This window comes from Saimiri boliviensis, chromosome 10 (assembly GCF_048565385.1).
Source record: "Saimiri boliviensis isolate mSaiBol1 chromosome 10, mSaiBol1.pri, whole genome shotgun sequence".
Lineage (NCBI taxonomy): Eukaryota > Metazoa > Chordata > Mammalia > Primates > Cebidae > Saimiri > Saimiri boliviensis.
This window is the reverse complement of record NC_133458.1, coordinates 54,790,589-54,813,498: the sequence shown is the minus strand read 5'-3', so window position 1 is coordinate 54,813,498 and position 22,910 is coordinate 54,790,589. Positions and strand designations below refer to the sequence as shown.

The 22,910-nt window shown below is 41.4% G+C and overlaps 1 protein-coding gene across 12 annotated transcripts in view; it reads left to right on the top strand.

Annotated features, from left to right (window-relative positions):
• The window catches only part of MAGI2 (membrane associated guanylate kinase, WW and PDZ domain containing 2), a 1,426,516-nt gene that overhangs the window by 1,265,608 nt on the left and 137,998 nt on the right, over window positions 1-22,910 (top strand). For all 12 annotated transcript variants that reach the window (XM_039472765.2, XM_039472764.2, XM_074379315.1 and 9 more), the window contains 2 exons: window positions 6,889-7,081; window positions 14,561-14,809. In XM_039472765.2, coding sequence (XP_039328699.1) covers window positions 6,889-7,081; window positions 14,561-14,809 — 442 coding nt within the window. The remainder of the gene's footprint in view (window positions 1-6,888; window positions 7,082-14,560; window positions 14,810-22,910) is intronic.

The window sequence follows — 22,910 nt, the reverse complement described above, 5'->3', positions numbered from 1 at the left end:
CAAGGATGACCTCAATCTTGAGCCCCTTTCTTCCCTGGAGGCCAGGCTGATATCATGTGGCTCAAAGGCACAACCCTCTAATTACATTGTTGGTCTTTCTGGTATGGTCCCCCCCACCCCAAGACTATTGGTATGGCTGGCCCCATCCTGAGTCATCTCCTTAGCATAAACCATCAGCTATGGCCTAAGGGGCTCACCATGAATGACAAAGACACTGCTACTTCCAAGGGTTTGGAGGTTATCTTTCAGGAACTGGGGACAATGGCCAGACTTCACTTTGGACTGAGGCAGAATTATTTACAGCCAAGCCATATGCTTAAAAGATACCAAATGAATGAAACAAAATGAAACCATGCTCAAAATACAATATAACTTTAAGGCAATTTTTGTATCATTCTGTGGGATACTGAACGCTAGCTGAAACAATTACAGGGCAACTCCATCTAGAATCCATTGCACTTACACTAACATAAATACTTCAAACTTACCAACCTAAGGGATTTCCAGCAGAAAGATGAGCTCTCCGTTTGTTCTAGAATAAACTGACTGACATGCTTTTTTCCCTTACTTTTACTAATCTCTGAGCTCCTCGAAGGCAAGGTCGGTAATTTAATGGTGTTTATGTCTTGTAAGCCTAGCCTGGTACAATAAACATTTATTTAATGAAATTGAAGAGAATATTTTTTTCACCAAGTCAAAACTGTCACCTGAGCTTCTCAGAACAAGTAAGGATCTGGAGTTTATATTTTCTGAGGCCTCTAAACTCTACAGGCTCTGTAGAATTAATGTGGCCTAGTCCTAGAAACAAGAGATAGTGTCCTGGCGGCCCTACAGCATGTTTTGTTGCGTTCCCCTGGTATTTTACAATTGTTGAGCTCCAATTAATTTCACCTTTGAAAACACTGATTTTCATCTTTTCTTGAAAATTTAATTTAGCAACATTGAGCTTGCCTTTCTCCATGACAACGACTAGCTGGAACTAAGCAATGGTCCTTTTTAGACTGAGCCTGGCTGCAGTTCCTAAAGCTCCCATATGCCTATGTTACTCTTTAAAGCTACTATCTTACAGATTCCCATTCCAGTGCCCATCCCAGAGGACTGAATTTAACAAAAAAAAAAAAACGGAAAAATAAATATTGTATGCCAATGGAGCCTTCAATAGGGGCTAGATATTTCCAAGACCTAATCTAAGCACTGAAAAGATATCAGTTTAATACAAATAACATTAAACTATAAAATAAACATAAGGTGAAGCAACAAAGTTTCTAATTCTTTCCATGATACTTTAAGAGAGTCTTTAAGATATGAAGTTCTTACTTTACTGGACCCCTTGGCTCATGCTTTATCTGCTTTGGGGGGAAGCCAGCACCCTACTGTGCAGATATCATCTTCAACTGCCCCCCTCCTCCTCCAAAAGCGGAAGGGATTGCATGACTGAGTCACAGGGAGGGGACAGTCTTGGCTGGCTCTAGAGGAGAGTGGTGTTGCTGGACTCAGCCTGGCACAGAAGCAATAGAATTGTTACCAGAAGGGAAGATGTGTGAATGCACCCAGCCTCAGGACATCTTTCTGCCTGGTTTGTACACGAGTTCCCAGGTTCCTATCACTTCTGAATACTGGCTTTGCATTCCTGAATTATCTCTCCCCTCCCGTGGGCAGGCATCAAGTATTTATGATAAGCCTCCTCAGATTACATGGATTGCTAGTTATCCTATTGTGTTTACGCAGACTTATTCTGGTTTATTCCTTCATTTGAATGATTGAAGACATGCTCATGCTGCAAGTTACAATTTTGATATCTAAGCCACAAGGTAGCAGCCTAAGTCTCTCTGAAGCAAACGAAGCTAGAAAATTAGTCCTGGAAACCACAGTATTGCATCTCAGAATGACCCTGTCCAGGAGAGTGAAACAGTAAAGAGCTCCCACAAGCCTTTCCTTCCAGCTTTTCTATATTCTAAGTCCAGAGATAACAAACAAAATGTGTTAGCGTCATTTAGTTGCTGGTGTGCTACAAAGGGAAAGGCGTGTGAGGTGACTTGGTCCCAACTAAAGGAGGTCTCATAAGTGCATCAAATGGGTTTCTGCCTCCATATATATGAAATGGTATCGACATCCCAGAGTGCACATTAAACACAACAGCACGGCTTTCGGCAAATAATGAACAGCAGGACTCCTGCTCAGACAAAGCATACGGGCATTTTTCCTGCAAGAGGAAATACTGTCCACAGTGAAATAGCAATAGAAAGAGAAAGAAATGAAAAGTTGCCAGAAAGGAACAAAAATGGGATTTCCAGCTGTGAGCTGAAAAGAGATAGAAAGGCATCGAGAGGGAGAGGTGTGGAAAACACTGCATTGGAGAAAAGCCATTCAAAGACAGACAATGACAGGCCTAGTCCTTGCTTGACACAGGAGTCCGGTGCATACCCGGTGCAGGAGTTTCAGGAGGAAAGAGCCTGAAATCTGCTCACCGTAGTGGTAAGTTGTCCTGGGCTACAGATACTACAGAGCAGATCTCCTGGGCTTAGTCTAACACTGGGCAGTGCAGGAAGGAATTAGAGGGATTAAAAGGCCTGGAAAGGTGGTTTTGGGTTTGTGTCTTACTTGTTGTGGTAGTGGTGGTTGTTGTTTTCTTTTTAGTGTGAGTTCTTCCCCTGACTTACTGGGATCTCAGCAACTTGAATGTGAATTGCTGTCATTTCATATCAAATGTTCTGTTTTATTCTGTACCCTCACAGTGAAGGATAAAGTAGAATTGTTTTGTTTCTTTGGGGTTTTAGAGAAGGCAATTGAAAAGACAGGGCCACAGATGAGTTGTTCACATAGAAGTTCTTTCTTGCTCTGTTTTGTCGCAAATCTCTTTCTTCAGGGCCAAAGCAATGGGGGCAGGGAAACACACACACACACACACACACACACACACACACACACACACACCCTTACCCTTCTCCCAGAGGGCAGAGAAGAGAAAACTGAATACTGGAACTGAAGGATCAGCTGAGGTTGAAGAGTCCCCCTGGGCTAGAGGGAGGTAATGAATGGGGCAAGGCTGGAGTTGCCTGGGAAGGCTCACTGGCCAGTGGGTCAGGGGTCAGTGACTAGAAGGTCAGTGACCTGGTAGGTAAGGGATCCTGATCCAAGCACCAGCGGTAAGGGGAACAGGTGCCTTAGCAGAACTGCAAAGTGACTACTGTGATGGGTCAGGGAACTCTGGTCATGCACTCAGCTGACTTGGACATGATCATCCTGTGGCTACTGGGAAGTGAGAGGAATCAGAGCCTTGTTATCAAAGGGCGATTGACCTTTGGACCAGCAGCATTCAACTCCTGGGAGCTTGTTAAACCTGCAGAATCTCAGGCCCCTCCCAGGCCTGCAATATCAGACTCTCACGAGGTGGATCCAGTACTGTTTTAATAAGCTCACCCGGTGGTTTCTATGCATCCAAAAGTTTGAGAACTACTGACTTCAAGGGTCAGATATCCTGAGGCATGTTCTCAAGAGCTTAAGCGAACATGAGAATGTATGCATTGGGAAACCAATATGAGTTACAGTGTGAGAAGGAATCATAGATTATCCAGTCCCTATGGTGGCAAAGGGGAAATAATAGAATGTGTCAAGTGTACAAATTATATTGGAAGTAAAGGAAAAAAAGTTGGTTTTTTTCTGGAATAGAGCGACACATGGAGTTATCTCTATGTCGGCAGTGAAATAGAATGCAAAAAGGTGGCAAATGCCAAAGGCTAAGGAGCACAGCAGCAGGGGAGCTGGAAGCAGTGATGGTGCAAGTAGCCAGCCTCTGCCAGCAAACACTGCAGCTCCTGATGGATGGAACAAATGCAACTGTACAATACTGCTGATGGCCAAGCACTGCCAGCACCCACACAGCGCACCAGGCACAGCTCAATTCAAGTTTATTTAACAGTATGGCAAACCTTCTTTGAAACATGGTAAAGAATACATTCTATAATGTAATTATGTAATAATATATACAATAAATATGTAATACTATATAACTCATACTTCTGTTATATTGAATATGCTATTTATTAGATAGTCAGTTGAAGGGGTAATTGAATATACTGCCTATTTAGAAATAAATAAGAGGCCTACTCTAACCAACTCTACCACCACCTAGACTGACGCCACTCCCAACACTGTATTTTTTCCACAGTACATGCCTTTGGGCATACTATATAATTTAAACATTTATTACAGTTATGATTGACCACTAGAATGGAAGCTCTTCAGAATCGTGATTTTTGTTTATTGTTCACTGATGGATTTCTAGTACCTAAAAGTAGGCTGGGCTCGATGAATATTTGCTGAATAAATGAATTAATGAGGGGAGTACTTTATATCACAACAATATGGTGGAAAAGCAGATCTTTTACTGGGCCTTTTTCAATAAATGATATTAAACTATTGGCACAGACTGTAATGTCGGGAGTATCTGTAAATGTTGCTGTGTATCGTGCTGTTCTCCTATAGCAAGAGAGGAACAGGAATTTTCTGATATGAAATTTCATCTTTACCATTTTTGTGTAGGGCCCAATAGCAGCTATGACTCTCTCAGTTGTAACCACTATTTTGTGTTTCATTTTCATTAGTTAGAATCAGAACTGTACCTTAAAACTGATAATTAACCAGCAAAGAAGGTCACAAGACAGTTTCTTCCTCTTTAACTGGCAATAAACTCCCTCACTAAAGTGTATAGGAAAGCTAAAGGTTGAAGTATTTTCTTTGGATCAAACCAACTAAATGTACCTTTTCATGGGGCAATAGAGAAACATTTATTTTAACTGGCTTTTGCACAAAGCACTTACCAAATCTTTGAAGTGCTCCATAGTGGGTTGAGCCTTTTGAAGAATAGATTGGAACATCTTTATAAGAAAACTGGTACATTCAGGTTGGCATGACGAGAAGGGAGAATGGAGAATGTCAGAGCATGCCCAACTTCGGGACTGTAGCAAATGGGTACAGTGGGTGGCAGGGAAAGAACCGCACTGTGCAGCCAGTCTGTGGCAGGAGAGTTCAGCCTCTCCCGTGACAGCAATCATGAATCACTGTCAGAACACTTAATATTCTATATGGAAGCAAATCTACTACTCACCCTACCTCCCTCCCCAGGAATAAGGGGAAAGCAAGCAGCAGTAGCATGGGAAATTTTCATTCCTATGTAGAAAGAGAGCTATTCCATGGACTAAGGCTGTGAAGCCTTTCCGAACATTACTTCGCCCATACCTGAGAAGTCCTGGGCATTCAGATCTGGCTGTCATGTTGACAGGCCACACTGAGCAGTGAGACTAAGTACAGAGGAATGGCTCTGCTGCCAAGCCTGAACACACGCAAGCCCGTAGGTCATGATGGAGCAACTCTGCAAATTAGCTGGAATTCACAGATAGGGGATTTGAAAGAAATTATGATGCCCGAAGGAAATCAATCTGGAAGTAAGGGATTTAAAATAAAATGTAGCCTCTGTAGTGTCATCGGGCTAATGGTAACCACCGCCATCAGCTGCTGTATGGCCAAGCCACTGTTAAAAGAAAAGGGAGACCTATTGGTCATGAGTTTGAAAAACTGTTTATAGGTTAAACGACAAAATTAAAATATGTAACACTATTTTCTTTCCTCTGAGAAAGAAAAAAGCCCTGCTAATGGACACTAAACTGAGTGCCTCTCATGGGACATGGGAAACCTAATGTGTTGCCTTTCATCACAGTCCCTGGTTGAGGGCATTATAACCATATTTCGAACAGGCACAGTGGCTCACCCTTATAATCCCAGCACTTTGGGAGGCCAAGGTGGGCAGATCACATGAGGTCGGGAGTTTGAGACCAGCCTGGCCAACATGGCGAAACCCCATCTCTACTGAAAATACAAAAAGTAACTGGGCATGGTGGCAGGTGCCTGTAATCTCAGCTACTCCGGAGGCTGATGCAGGAGAATGCTTGAACCTGGGAGGCAGAGGTTGCAGTGAGCCGAGATCACGCCATTGCACTCCAGCCTGGGCAACAAGAGCAAAACTTCTCTCAAAAAAAAAAAAAAAAACACACATTTCCCAGATGGGTACCTCCTCACTTTCCGGCCCAGTAGCCACCTAAACAACAGAAGCACTTCGGCAAACAAGCAAAACTGGGAATGTCCTTTGCATAGAGGACAGTGCTCCAAGGAAGTATTTAAAAAAATGGAGCAAAAAATCTGGAGAAGGCTTGAGATGTTTTTGAGTAAGTCAACTGACCAGAAAAAGCCAATGATGAGTTTTGCTTTGTTTTGTTTTGTGTTCTCCTTACCCTCCAGCTTTTCAAAGCAAAGAAAAAGGAAACTTTCCATCTTTATCAGAATTTAACAATTGGCAACAGCTATTTTCCCTTTGACCCTTAGTGCCATGAGAGAAGTTTAATGCTTCACGTGAGTTATTTCATCCAGTTCTCCCAATAACTCCATGAAGCAGGTTCGATTATTATTTTTCTTATTTTGCAAGTGAAGAAACTGAGGTTCACATAGTTTAAGAAGCTTTAACAAGACCACACAAATATGAAACGGAGCCAGAATTCACTCCTCATCTTGTTTCAGCCAATTAGCATCAGATTATTTGAGATTATAATTTTCCTTAAGGTGGTCATTTATGATGAGCCGGAAAGCAGGTGTCCCCAGAACTTCATGGCAGTCAGCAGCATGTTCAAAATATTCATCTCTAGTAGTAATCAACTTGAAAGAGTTGAAAGGGCATCCTTCCCACATCTCATTTTTTACTTTACAAGTCGCTGGTCAGATTTGAGGGCAAGGAATAGAATGTGCGAATCAAACCTTCCACAAGTTACGTAACTGTATATAAAAAGGAAAAAGAAGATTTGAAATATGAACCTTCTTTCCTTCTCACTGCTTCTCTAGATTTTGATTGGAGCCGTCATTGCCATGGGCTCAGCCGACAGAGACGGCCGCCTTCACCCAGGAGATGAGCTTGTATATGTTGATGGGATTCCAGTGGCCGGCAAAACCCACCGCTATGTCATCGACCTCATGCACCATGCAGCCCGCAATGGGCAGGTCAATCTCACTGTGAGGAGAAAGGTGCTATGTGGAGGTACGTACCTGGCACGAACTGCAAGATTGAAGGGGTAGGTGGTAAGATGCTTTTGTGAGACATGGTAAGGGCATACGAAACAAAATTTTAAATCCATGTCTACATTATATGAGGAAGGAAACAACCTAGATATTCCAAAAGTAATGATGATTTTGAAAGTGCTGATGTTCACCCCACTAGGACAAAGATCCAGTCTTTGAGGCCTGTATTTTAAATGCAGTCATTAAAAATTTCTAGAATTTCTAATTTAAGGCATATGTGCTCTCTGCTTTCTGGTAGATGCTAGTTCTGAAAAGAACATGATAGTACCAGCAAATATGCCATTTGAAAATGTGTTTACAAACCAAGAGCCACAGCATTTTGATGCCATAATGAGGCAGACAGGATGGAAAATTACCTTTCCTTGTAGAGCCTGATAAAAGGTAACAATAAAGCTACTGCCCCGATATAGAAAAAATACAGCTGTACCTCACTCCAAGAAAACACATTCATATAGCTCTAAACTTATGAAACAGATAAATTAGAAATAATTATTCCCTTTACAACCATTTTCTCAACTTCATAAAGGAATCCACCAAAGACATACTTTTCAAAGTCAGCCCTTGTATTTATAATACAATTTCACTTATATCTCTTTACCATATCAACCCCCACAAAAAGATTATTTATATTTTCAAGGAGTATGTCAGTTACAAGTACCACACTCTTCTTTAGAATCTGAGCATTCAATAACGTTGGGATTGTATTATCTTCCCTCAAAACCACCCAGCCTTTGTTCTGTGAATCACAGAGGCAGAAGCTTCAATTATGTTCAGCTCAGCTGTCGCCTTCTGCCCAGTGGCCCGCTGGCTGCTCTGCCCGACCCCTTGGCAGCCCTCATACAGAATCATCAATACTTGAAGTAGGAAGGACCTTAGCCATGTGAGCTTCCTCTTGTTACAGATGAAGAAACTGAGGCCCAGAGGTTTGATAGCTTGCCCAGTAATCCACAGTGAGTTCATGACAATGTGGAGATGCACTCTTCTCTCTAGGGCCAGTGTTTATTTCTTTATGTTACTTTGTCCACTTCCCCATTCTACCACAATCCTCTCCCCTGGTGAATTAGAAGATGTTAGGCCAGATCTTAGCAGATGTCACTCTCTAATACAGGGAGTCTTCCCATATGTGCTGTTCTACCAGATGCATTCCAGAAGAGGACCAAAGGGTAATGATAGGCTGTGAATGACTAGTAGAGAAGATAAGGCTTATTCATGTGACTAAAAATCCTTTTCTTTCTAATTCTCCCTAGAAACTAGACCATGAGCAAGGGCGGTCATTTAAAAGGGCAAGTCAAAAGAATTGTCAGCCCTCACCAGTAGAGACTCCTATATATCTTGTATCTTACAGAGTTTTTGCTAAGAGGTGCCATTTGTCTTCAGAAATTCATGGCATGTCACTTGACCCAAAGAAGTAAAGTATCTTAAATTATGCCTTATCCTTGGGCTAGATGCCAGGAGGAAGACAGTGCTTGCATGGTTAACATTTAACTGTCTCTCTCCCTGCAGAGTAATTTTTAATAAAAAGTTTGCTGTGCTATATGTTCTATAACCTAAAGATAAATTTAAAACGTACCTAATTTACAAGGAAATATACCGCAAAGTGCAAAACCAATGCACCAACATAATTTCATGCTCCCCTTGTCACCAGCTGATTATTGCAAATTAAATTTTCTTTCAATCAACCCAAGCTGTTGAAGTGTGTACCAAATGCTGCAAAAATATATTCCTGCAATTTGTGAATCATGTGACTTCCGTAAAGATGCTCTTTGCTGCAGCTCTTACCAACTTTACTCAGTTAGGCTTTTGAGTGCATTTCAAGTGCATTTAATTTTTGAAAATGTTCTGCTGCAGATTGCTCATTCACACCAGGAGAGTTTCCAAGTTAATTCAGCCCACTCTTCCTTGAAAGCTTCATCAGTACTGAAAATATTAAGTTCAGCAAAGGATACTTCAATAGCAAAGTAATGTCGTGAAACAGGATGGAAACGATTTTAAAGAAAAAAAAAAAGCATAGCAAGGTGACTTTTCTTCATAGTTCCCATTTCTTCTAAGTGAGAAGGGACAACTACAAATGAATATGACAATGGAGTTGCCTTTTCAAGGACTGTTGTTGTCATTGTTGTTTTGTTATTATTATGCTTTCCTAAGCAAAGGCAGTGGGAGGGGTAAGCCTGGTTTGGGAGGAGATGGTTCCAAGCTGAGGGGAAGTGAGCGATCATCTAAGGAAGAGACAGGAGCAGAAAGAGGAACAGCATCACCACCCTCATGCACAAAGGAGTAGTGCAGTGGGAAAAGGGCTAAAAAGAAGCAAGGTCGGCCGGGCGCGGTGGCTCACGCCTGTAATCCCATCATTTTGGGAGGCCGAGGCGGGTGGATCACAAGGTCAGGAGATTGAGACCATCCTGGTCAACATGGTGAAAACCCGTCTCTACTAAAAATACAAAAAAATTAGCTAGGCATGGTGGTACACGCCTGTAGTCCCAGCTACTCAGGAGGCTGAGGCAGGAGAGTTGCCTGAACCCGGGAGGTGGAGGTTGCAGTGAGCCGAGGTCGCACCACTGCACTCCAGCCTGGCACCTGGTGACAGAGTGAAACTCTGTCTCAAAAAAGAAAAAAGAAAAAAGAAAAAAAGAAGCAAGGTCATAGGGATGACATGCTTCAGCCTTCTTCTTGCCTCAGCTTGTGCAAATGCCCACCTCACTTCAGAAGACAGAGGGCACAGGCTTCTTCATTGATGCTCAAGAAAGGGAACACATTCATTATGAGAGATATAAAAAGGTTAGTTACGCTGAGCAAAAATTAAGATAACACAAAAACTTGCCCCAAACATTAAGTTATTTTTAAATGTACATACTAAGGATAGAAAGGCAAAACATTTTTTTTCTTTTGGAGAAAGCGTCTCCCAGGCTGGAGTACAGTGGTGCAGTCATGGCTCACTGCAGCCTCAACCTCCCAGGCTGAAGTGATCCTTCTGCCTCAGCCTCCTGAATAGCAGAGACTACAGGCGTGTGCCACCATACCCAGCTAATTTTTGCATTTGTTTGTAGAGACAGGATCTCGCTATGTTGCCCAGGCTGGTCTCAAATACCTAGGCTCAAATGATCACCCGCCACAGCCTGCCAAAGTGCTATGATAGGTGTAAGCCACCATGCCTGGCCTAGAAAGCCAGAATTTTCAATCAGAAAATAAACTAGATTCTCAAAAGTGAGAAGTTGTTGAGTAAGGGAAGAAGGTATCCAGCAGTGCTTCCAATTTTTCTTTTCTTCATTTATTTTTATTTTGTTGCTTTAGCAAGCAACTCTGGATAGTAAATTGCCTCCAGTTTGATTTACCAGATAGTCATAGCATACACTTTCACCTTCCATCAATTTTTGAGAGAAGATGCCTATCCATGACTCAGCTCCAGTAATTAGTTGTTCTTTTTCCCAAGGATATTAGAAGGGTGGCTTTAATTATTATACTGAAAAGCATAAATATTTATATATTTAGTGGATCAGCTTTGAGATATTCAACCTAATGGCACATTTGGATGCACATCATGTCTCTGAGAAATTTCCTAAAAAGTACATCTGGAATTGATGTGAAAGAACGTTTTATGACTTCATCAAAACATGTTAGAGTCAGTCTTAAAGCTATCAGCATCTTTTCTCTAACACCTAAGGGAAAGTCTAATTTTTGGCCTAATGCCAAGAAAAGGGAGGTTGTCTTGGTAGATGGGGGAAAAGTTTAGCAAGTATTGAAGGTGCTAGTGCATTCCCTGATCCTGGTTACTACACTTCTTGCCAATTCTAAATGTATTTCCTTATTCTTTGTCTGCAACCATGTCACCCACTTAAATAAGCTGTCTGCCTTGAGGGGTATAAACTGAGAATGTCTACACAGATGCCTGCCTATAGGCAGGCAAGCCCCTAACATTTTCAGGGCCACAACCTGTGGGCTGCTCCTGCCTCATAAGGTACCACGAGGGACCTGGTGCACATGCATGTGGACATCACAGCCCACATGTCCAAGCTCTGTCCATACATATACCCCGTTGCCTCAGCCATGCTTCGAGGCAAAATATGCCTGTCTGCAACACTCTCATCCTTTCAGGGACTGTCCTGAGAAGAGACACAGGCATACCCTAGATGCAAGGTCTATATGGTTACAGAATTCTAGAGTCCTGGTATGTAGTGTGTGGTCTAGAAGAGAAACTAAGAGCCCAGTTGAACAAGTTCCTTCGGCCCTGAGAATTCCTCACTGTATGAATAAACGAGTAAATGAGACATTTGTAAGAGGTCTTGGGAAGTGGGCAGGACTATGGTGACCCGCAAACCCCATACCCAATTGAGGGAGCAGCCATCACCAAGCTGCAACCAATTGGTGCCAAATATGTCGAGACAAACTGCAGATCAGCATTTCTATACAGTCTCCCTATGTACAAACATTGGCAATTAGTTTTCACAATTCTCAAATGAAGTATAGGCCAGCACTGTGCAGACCAGGAACAGCCCCTGGCCAGTAGTTAAATGTCCTGGTCTACGCCATCTCACCTGGCAGACATTGTCAATGATTTCCACAATCCCAATGGGAGGTGTTCTCTTAGCACAGTGACGAGTTCCACTGTGACTGGTGGAGACAAAGCAGCTTACCCTAAAAATTAATTATTTGACTTGAATAGATACTAACCGACTGAATTATATGCAGCCATTTGTGCATGAACTAGAAGAATGAATCAGGGATCCTGGAAATTAGTGAATTTTCTTTTAAAAATTATATAATACATGATATTTAGTCACTTTATGGCATTTTACCATATTATGATTAAACAAGACTATTGGCTGGGCATGATGGCTCACACCTGTAATCTCAGCACTTTGGGGGGCCAAGGCTGGCAAATAACCTGAAGTTAGGAGTTCGAGAACAGGCTGGCCAACATGGTGAAACTCCATCTCTATTAAAAATACAAAAATTAGCTGGGCTGGTGGTAGGCACCTGTAATCCCAGCTACTTGGGAGGCTGAGGCAGGAGAATTGCTTGAACCCAGGAGGCAGAGGTTGCAGTGAGCTAAGATCACACCATTGCACTCCAGCCTGGGCAACAGAGGCTGTCTCAAAAAAAAAAAAAAAAAAAAGGCTGTTAATGCCCTACAGTAGGAAGGACTGTTGGAAAGAAGACAGTCTCACTTGGGTCCAGAGCCAGATGAGTAGAAAAATGATATGGGTCAATCCCTGAAAGACAATCATGTGACCAGTTTTCAAGTGTCAAGGGCCCAGAACAAGCCCGAAAGAACTTAGAAGTCTTCTCAACTTCCTGATTTTAAAGATGTTCATTTGGCTAAAGATAAAGAACTTTGTTCTGGAAGTTGAAAGAGAAGTCCAAAGCCAATAGAAAAGTATCCTATTAATGCATATGATTCTTTCTCTTACCCGGATAATGCTCACATTGCCTTAGTCAATGATTTTCTCTCTAGAACCTGTAATGTAGCCATTCCCAGCCATTTACTGCAAAGACAGATAATTCTTCTTTGTTGCCAATCTACTGACAACCACAGCTCTCAACCTCCTAAAATATGACAGCCAGAAAATGAGATCTCTCGTCACTGCCTATGACATTTAGTTACTGATTAGGTCCAATAGCTCAAGGAGATTTTCAGTTTAATGTAGCACCATAATAATTGTTTTTCTTCTTCCTAACTATCTCTAATCACTTTATTTCCACCTTGTACAAGGACTGATAAAAGACATGTGATGCACCAAGACAACTTGTCTTTGGATGCTGTGTTCCGGTAGGGAGGGCACATTTTACAAGCGAAGTTTTAAATTCTGTTTGAAAACAAAGAAAGGCTTTGACATTGACATTCTGTTCTTTTATGACCTCAGCACATTTCTTACAAAAAGCATCCATTTTCTTCTTTTATTTAAACATCATTAATCAGATCTTAAAGAAAAATCAAATTTATCAAATAATAACAAGCAACAGCCTGGGTCTCATTCATTCTGTAATTACAAACAAGAAATGAGTACATTTTTGTAAGACCATTTTAAAAATCGAAGTATATAAACAAATGCAGCTTTTTTTTTTTAGGTATCAATGTAACAAAACATCTCTTGCAGTCTTTGTTTTTTTCTCCCTGATGTTTTTATTCCAAAATGGAACTGCAGCTTCTAAGGTTAAGAATCTTCATTGGAACTTTTGCTAATGATTTTTAATTTGCCATATGCAACACCTTCCAGAGTTTCTAAATAGGATACTATATCTAGGGACCCAAAATGGAATAATTAATGGTGATTATTCTCCATCGTTCCTCTGTTCCATCAACATCTTTTGAGTACACTAATCAAATTTTAAGTTGGGAATGAAAGCAGTTCTAGTTATAATTACATTATTCTAGGTGCCCGCTTCAGTTCTTTTCATCAGAGTGCCAATACCCAGGTATTAAATTAAAATGACAAAATTCTTTCTGGATGACAGATAAACTTTCATTTCAAAAACTAGCTTCTTTTGGCTGCCAACTTTCTATCATTTCTCCATGTAAATATGCTGGCTTTCTCGTGAAAGTATTGGTTTGGCTTATCTGGTTGATAACAGAGTATATTTTATATTAATACGGACTGTAAAATGGAGAAGACTTTCAACAGCTCCTTAGAGATTCAAACTTCATCATTTCAGAGCCTGAAATTTAATTTGATCCTAGAGTGAGCAAAATTTTTAATAAAAATCTCAACTTATTTATTTATTCTTTTAAACCACTTCATTGTGATATGGTTGATATACAAAAAACTAAGCAAACTACTTTTAAGAAGTATATTTTCCACATACATGAAGTAAAGCAACACTTCTAAGCTAGCAGAATATTACAAAATAGAACTACAGCTCTTTAGAAGAATGCATGATGGTTAACTTTAAATGGATGGCCCCTGCGCTGTTAACCCTCATTATAATACATCTACAGTAGCATTTCTCGAAGTGTAGCCTTGAAACTTGATGCAGATTTTTGTGCCCAGATCTACTGAAAAAACATTCTGTGGGTGGGCCGTGAAGATGTACCTTTTTATAATTTATTTAAGTGATTCTTATGCACCATACAAGATTCTACTTGTTTTGTGACCATCTTCAGTAAATTAGTATTTTGCAATGAAGAACCTCAATATCTAAAACTAGATATTGTCCCAGGGGTTTGCAGTTCTCACAAGAAGATGATATAAATAAGTTATAGTGCAAAGGAGGCTGATGAGGAGTTTTACCTGTGTTTGCTATAAAAACTAGAACGGAGCAAGACCTTGGAAGCTCTATACCTAGGTCTGTGCTTTCGTAAATGCTCTGAGTATCTGGGAAAAAGAGAATCAAGTCAACCAGTCTTGTAACAATACCAGTATCTAGAACAGTGCCTAGTACATAGGAAGCATTCATTGAGTCCCTTGTCAAGTAATTGCTTACCTGTGTGTGGTGTATTCTCCAGGGGAGCCCTGCCCAGAGAACGGGAGAAGTCCAGGCTCTGTATCCACCCACCACAGCTCTCCACGCAGTGACTACGCAACCTACACCAACAGCAACCACGCTGCCCCCAGTAGCAATGCCTCTCCTCCTGAAGGCTTCGCCTCCCACAGCCTGCAGACCAGTGATGTGGTCATTCACCGCAAAGAGAACGAGGGCTTTGGCTTTGTCATCATCAGCTCCCTGAACAGGCCTGAGTCTGGATCTACTATAAGTAAGTACCCAAATTTGCCTGCATTTGAATAAGGGGGCTTGTTCTGATTTGTTCCAGTGGTAGAGATACTGGACAAATAGATCAGAAGACTGTTGGGGACATAACTGTGTAGTCTGAAAGCCATAGGCTGTGGGCACAAATAAGGCATCCATACCACTGACTAGCAGAATGCTGCTGACCTCTGGCTCAAGAAGAAGGCAAGAACACAATTAATGCCCTTAACTCCTTGACCCCTATAGAAGCTCTTCATTCATTTGTAAATTAGGAAGAAATTAAAACAGAGTGATGTGGTAATGTTGCCATGAAAGCAGGGGTGCTTCTTTTTATGAGTTAGTCAGGGAATGTGCTCTAAGAAAGTAACTTGATTGAGACCTGTTCATGGGACCAGACATGCAAAGGATCTGCAGAAAAAATCAGTCCAGGCAGAAGGCTTAAGGTAGAAAGGAGCTTGGCATCCAAGAAATATACAGAAGCCCAGTACGGCTGTAGTATGGGGAGCAACAGAGAGTGGCAGGAGACCAAGGCATAGAACCAGGCAGGAGCCACACTGCTGGCTTCGTGTGCTGTCAGTAGGAAGTCTCAAACTGTAGTCAAAGTCTGTGGGAGGCATTGGAGGGTTTTAAGCAGTGGACTGAAATCCGATGTATATTTTTAAAAGATGAGTCTAAATGCTTGTGGAAATTGAAACCAAAGGGTTGGGGGTTGGGGAGAAAGCAAGAGTGGAATCATGAGACATAGTTGGAAGGCCATTTAAACATCCCTGGGGGTCTAGAGACACTGATACCTTTGTAACCGCCCAATGGGTTCACCTTGTCTACTGCCTAACAGAGCCAATTTATCAAGACAGGGGAATTGCAATAGAGAGAGAGTAATTTACACAGAGCCAGCTGTGCACAAGATGGAGTTTTATTATTACTCAAATCAGTCTCTGCAAGTATTCGGGATCAGAGTTTTCAAAGATAATTTAGTGGGTAGGGGCTTGGGCAGTGGGTAGTGCTGATTGGTCAGGTTGGAGATGGAATCATAGATGGTTTTCTTGCTGTCTTCTGTTCCTGGGTGGGATGCCAGACCTGCTTAAGCCAGATTATTGGTCTGGGTGGTGTCAGCTGATAGACTGAGTGCAGGATCTGCAAAATATCTCAAGCACTGATCTTAGATTTTACAATAGTGGTGTTAGCCCCAAGAGAAATTTTGGGAGGTTCAGAGGAGCCAGAGGCTACAAGACCTCTGAACTGTAATTCTAATCTTGTAGCTAATTTGTTAGTCCTACAAAGGCAGACTGGTCCCCAGGAAAGAAGGGAGTCTTTTAGAGAAAGGGCTATTATCAATTGTGTTTGTGTCCAACCACGAACTGAATTCCTTCCCAAAGTTAGTTCAGCCTATCCCCAGGAATGAACAAGGACAGCCTAAAGGTTAGAAGCAAGATGGAGTCGGTTAGGTCTGATTTCTTTCACTGTCATAGTTTCCTCAGTTATAATTTTGCAAAGGCAGTTTCACCCTCCTCTAGCCAGCAGTAGAGGGGGGAAGAGTAGATGAATGCAACTTCTGAAGTTCCTCCAGCTCTAAGGTTCTCTGAGATTAACCAACAGGTGACAGTCATAGCCCTTATTTGCCTTCCAACTGGTCACCTTTGCAGATTCTCAGGCTTCCTTGTTGTTTTTCTTTTCTGCAACACTCTTCCAGAGCTCATTTAGCAGACTGCAAGCAATAGAATAGACGAAGCGATAGGAAAATTTGCGCATTTTTCATGTTGAAATGATCTGGCCCAATATATTAGGTATGGAAACATGAGAATAAAGGAGCATTAAGAGAAAGTAAATAAATGCACGCATGTAGTAGTCCTAAAATTCTTATAGCCTGTGGGAGTTTCTAGCACATGTGGGATAGGGGAGGGATGAGTGTTAAATAATACTCAAGAAATAAAGTTATTGAGAATGAATAAGAACTTTATATGATAATGTTATCCAAAAAAAAAAAAACCCACCAGAACCTCATGGAGAGAATTGCCCTGTTTAGCTTAAGCCTTGACAAATTCAGAAGTGAAAACTACAGAAGCATTAAACCTCAGCGAATACGTGCAGAATCCAAATTACATACATCTGAAAGTAAAATTTCATTTCCTTTTCTTCACAATAAGCTGGAGAAATAAATCCGATTTTTAAGCATAGACTAAAAGCAGAATTCTGTCAGTACGATGGATTCACCAAGATTAAAAGGATACAAGACTAAAGATTTTCATGAGTTACATAAACAGCCTTCCAATAATTTACACTTGAAGAAAGTGTTCACAGAGAGCTTTTGCAGCTATTCCAGTCTTTCACATTGTTTATTGGGGCAGAATAACTAAAGGACTAGAATAAAAATAAAAAGTATATTGCCACAATGAAAGTGTTTAGCATGTATTTAAAGTCTCAGCTTTATTTGAAGTATGACAGCCTTATTTCTAAATGTATAGGGGGATGTGTGTGTATACACGTGCACACACATGCACTTACTATGTAAAGAAACCACAAACACTTTTTCTATTGCAAATAAAATCCATGCATAAGTAGATCTGGAAAACAATAGGTACAAATGCTTATAATTCACATGCGAATTTTTCTTCATACAAAGTGACATCACACTGACCTCAAAAAATTAATTCTAACCACTTTCAAAATGATATTATTTTACGTCACCCTGGAGAGTAGAAATATATCCTAGAGTTCATGCTGCTTCGTGGCTTTTTTTCACGTGTCTATCTCTTTTCAATTTAGTGAGTGTAAAATGCAAGTTGCCCCGCTCTGTGGCAAAAGCAGCTATTCACTGATGGCACGTTGCATTTCAGTATATAATTTACAACATGCACCTAAAAGCTTCCTGGAGCTGATACTACCTCATACTTAACATCTGTAATAATTCTGAATTCTAATTTTGCAGGAAAATGCAAAGTGCCTCCTGATTAGTAAAAAGCCATTCTTGTGCCACATATCCAAGATCAAAATATGAAGGGTTCTTGGGTTGCTTGATACTGACAGAAGTTTATGCTATCCAGGTGCTCAAGAGTCACAATCATTCCCAGGGTTTGCATTGTTTTTCTCTTCATGTCTTACTCCAACCCAAGGATTATTACCACATCCACTGATTTTTTTTTGTGGCTTCTGAAGCTTTTTCTTGGTGGACTAAGTGCTGTTTTGCCTTTGACAGGAGCACCATTACATTTAAGCAAGAAGAGGCCATGGTTAACAGCCTAGGTGCTACAATCGTACTACCCGGCTTTGAAATGTGGCTCTATCATTTCACTAACCATGTGACCTTGAGAAAGTTACATGACCTCTCTGGGCCTCAGTTTCCTCTGTGTAAAGAAAAGAGCATTTTGATACCTCTATTGTGGGCTTGCCATGAGCATTAAATGAGTATCTGGAAGTGTTTAGAGGAGTCCTGGCTCAGAGTGAGCACTAAATATATCATTGCTGCTATCTAGACCACCATCCCTGCTAGGAATTATCTTTCATTCCACCAGCTCAGTCTTGTCAAGTAGTGAAGAGTTTACTCTGGCTATAGGTTCTGTTAGCCATTAGTCAGAGCCAGCCACTCTTCCAGGGCAGCTAAATTTGGGCCACAGATGAGCATATCTCTGAGGGTAGCTTCCCCTCCCTGTCCCTTTCCCCACATGCAGCCCTTCTACGAACACAGTCTTTCTCACCACCCACCAAACTGCAGCCTAGGTCAGCAATGGGGGCAGTTGGAGTAGTGGCGGCCAAGGCAGTTCAGCTGAGATGCCTTTGCTGAGGCTTCAGGCTAGAATTGCAATTTCATATCTCCAGAATTCACAAGCCAATAAGCTATAAAAGTCATGGAAATCATCAAAATTCAGACTTGAGGCAATGCCTTTTAGAATCTCCCTGCAAACATGTTACTATTGAATATTATCAAAGAAGAGAAGAGAGAAGGACCCAAATGTAAACTTTCTCTTCTATGGGTAGAGATACGCCCATACCTTCTCCAGCTAAGACAACAACTTTGCCAGGGATGAGTGATGCTCAGCTAATTGGGAAATTGGGAGTTAGGGTTTCTGACTTACTTATTTCCTGGCATTTAGTAATGCTCTTTACCAAAGTCTTAGAGATCTGTTTTCAAAATATTATTTCCCCAGGAAATAAGGAAGAAACTTTATATCAATCAGTGTAATGAAGGAGCAAGCTTCTTCCTTCCAAGTTCAGTGACCCAGTAGGCCAACCATTGCATGAGAGTAGACATATTTTAGAAGCTAAGAAGCTTTCTATCTGTAGTGCAGGAATATCCTTTTATTGAGCCACTGTCTCACCCTGTTGTCCAGGCTGGAGTTCAGTGTCATGATGATCTGGGCTCACTGCCAACTTCACCTCCTGGGTTCAAGTGATCTCCTCCCACCTCAGCCTCCTGGGTAACCGAGACCACCATGTACCACCATGTCCAGCTAATTTTTGTATTTTCAGTAGGGATGGGGTTTTGCCATGTTGCCAGGGCTAGTCTTCAACTCCTGGGTTCAGATGATCTGCCCATCTTGGCCTCCCAAAGTGCTGGGATTATAGGCATGAGCCACTGTACCTGGCCAGAATACCTTCTTGACTTACAGTGCGAACAGGAGAGCGTCCTAGGCAATTTTGCCCCATTATGCAAAATATTATGTCTTTGTTTCAGACCTTAAAATTGAGCCCAAGGGAAACTAAAGTGGTTTCCAGACCAGAGCCTTGAATAAAAATAAACTGTAATAGGTACTTTCACTTTAAGTTCTTAAAAAGATGTGAACAAAGACTTACATGCAAAAAATGTTCATTGCTGTATGTTGATAAACATAGAAAATTGGAAATAACGTTAGAAACTTTTTACCAAAACAGATATATTTGGAAAGGTCGAAGCATTTCCTGCCATTGACTAACTGTGAGAATGAAAACAGTTAGCAATGAACATTTTTTGCACTCAGAGTCAGAGGCATGCACAGGTTAGGGAAGTCTCAGGTAGCCTCTGACTCTGAATGGATTAGATGCTTGCTCTGTAAAATGTCCCAGAGACTACATGCAGTGAGGTTGACAGGCAGATCCTTGGTCCTCCCCTACTTAAAAGCCGAGTCCTGACATCCAGGTTTTATTACAGAGCTGTAACACATGCCCTTAGAGGTGCTTCCTACCTCCTCAGCAAACCTACTTCCCCACCAGAGGTTCCCAAGAAGGGCTCTGGTACAAGTAATGAAGTCAAAGTAGCTCTTTTCTGTAATTTGAAAGTCTCCAGCTTTCCTGTCATTTGTCAGGAAGGTTATGTCAGAATATATAGGGTGGACACACACGGCAGCTTGCATATCAGTGGTGGAGGTTGACAGGCTATTGGGGGAATTTCTAAACTTAGATATAAGATAACAAGCAGCAGGTTAGAACGTATTCAGGAACAGCGGTCATAGCCTCAATCTAAACAGTCAGCAGCAGGGGAACAAACTTTTCAATCCTTCCTTTCTTCACTGGTGTTCCTCTAATGGTGCTGATTTCATCTTCTGCCTCTATCTGCGAGTGATCACTGGTCAGCATGCTGCTGGCCCCTCACGATCCTTCAGCTCAGGACTGGTGCTGAAAATCTCTGTTTCCACATGTGTGCTTTCTCCGGCATGGGTTGAAGTTTGGACTTGGTCATTCTTGGCTCTTCCTAAAGCCACTGCAATCTGATGCTCAGGGAAAGAGTTACTTATCTTTGGTAAAGCATCCTGGTGACTTTCTCAAAGTCCCTAGTGATGGCCATAGGCTACTGAGATTAAAAGTTACCCTAAAGATTTTAAAACTTTGCCAGCAGGTCTTTTATGACATTTTAGAATGTGTTTCCTAAAAAGGATTAAATAAAACTGAAATAGGAGAAATAGGAGTGATGTGTTAGGATTTTTCCTATCAAAAGTCACCTCACCAACCGTGCAGCCACTGAATAATCACTGAATTTAGAGGAGGCACAAAGTAAAACAAAAGCCAAGGTCTCTCTATGCTTACCTTAAAACAAGGCGATTTAAACTACATGAAAAGAACATTGGACAATGAGCCCAAGGCTCACTCCAGCTTGTCCACCAAATACTGTATCCCTTGAGCGGCCACTTGGTCTTCCTGTGCCCTTTTGTCATTTAAAATATATGGGAAGATGGTCTTTACAGCCTCTTCCAGCTCTACATAACATGATGCCATGAATCAGCATGGAAAATAAGGTATTCAGTTAATGTTATTGGTGTGTATAAAAGTATTGGGTAAGATTGAAGCCTAGGTTATGTTTTTCAATAGCTTAAGCTATCCTTTTAACTTGTATTACTTTTACCTTTGATTACATAATGAAAGTGGCTCCTAACACTTTGAATTCTTTTGTTCATCTCAACCTCTGTCAAGAAATGATCTTAAACAATCACTGAAATACACTAACTCAGCTCCCCTTTCAAGGCAATAAAAGGCAGTGTTTTTTCTCGCTCCTTCACTTCCTGGCACACTTGTAAAACAATGACATTTGTATAATACACTGAGATAAAACGAATGAGGCTGATGGGGGCAAGAGGCAGTCTACCAGGAGGCTCTATCCCTGGTCCCCACCAAGCTCACACAACCATCCCCAGCTGTCTTGGCACACCTGTAACATTTAGGGCACACCCCTTTCAGGGGCATCATGGTTACAAAGCTCTGCCTTACGGTAAATCCTCTAAATAGCAACCAATTAGCCACTCATTTTAGGTTTTATTGGGGTTTGGGTTGTGGCAGTGAATTTTCTTCAAACCTCCACGTTGAGGTTTGTCCATTGATTGCCTTAAAAACACAGAAAATACGCAACTGGTGCTTATCCTAGTGCCTTCACCTTCTCTATGTCATTATAGACTTTGACCCATCAATGTTCCACCTCCAGAAGTCATTGCTAGAGCTACTGAAATACCCACATGGTTGAACACTGGAATTGGAAATTGAGTCTCATTCATTTCTCTATTTCTTACTGGTTTGCACAAACAAGTTCCCTTTCAGAGTTCTTAACCAACTTCTCAACATATAATGTTCTGTTATTCCTTAAATGAATCTCTGCTTTGGATTCCTTCAACAACACAAACACTTTTACTCTGGGCTTTGATTACGCTGAGAGTGGCTCACTTAGGAGGCAGTACGGTATCACCCCCAACATTACTGTGAGTGCTTTCATAGCAGGAGAAATGGGGGTGGAGAGTCTATATAAAACACCAGTTTTCCCCTCATATCTGGCTTCTAATATAACTAATTGAAGCCATAAGATAAGCAAGTATCCTCAAAATCTCTGAGAAAGCCTACATATGCAACAAAGATAAGATTGTCATTGTCCTTGCTGATACAATGTGTTTCGAATCAAGTAAATCTTTCCACATTTATTATTCTGACTTAATTTCTGTTTGATGAGGTAGCCAGGGGCTGAGGAAAGAGTGGAAGATGACCGCTAATGATGCAAAGTGCATCAAGAAAGAACACACTTTCTACATACAATCCAGTCTTCCTGTACCAAGTCTTTGACCATAACACTCCTGATACAAATACCCACAGGATGAAGCTCAAACACGCCTCTTGTCCATTCAAGACCCTGGAGCATCTGGACATGGCTACTTTTTAGCCAGCAGCTCCTCACAGGTTTCATTCCATTAAAGCTGGCTGAGATATTTACCCCGTCCCGGAGGCCATGTTTTGCCTGTTGCCACTTGTATGCTTCTTCGATGCAAAATATTTTTTATGAAGGTTTCTCCCAGGCACTGTGCTCAGAATCTTACACTGTATTTAATCTTCACAGCAACACTAGGAGGTGGAGACTATGGCCCAGACAGTAAACATCTCCCATTGCTTACTGCTTCCTGACTTCCCTCCTTTTATTGTCTGTTATTGCTATTACAGTCATTTCACTTTTCATGTGTTTATGTTTTGCTTTCCACACAAAAGTTGTGATTTCCTTAAGGGCAAGAAAAGGTAGCATTTCTCTGGATCGGTCACAATTCTTGGTAGGTGTTTTTCAAGGATTTTCATGTTATTTATGTTTACGAGGTTGGATTGGCTTCTCATACAGTGATCAAGCGCAATCTTCATCAAAAGGAAAACCGTGACTGTGTTCTGCCCTAACTTAT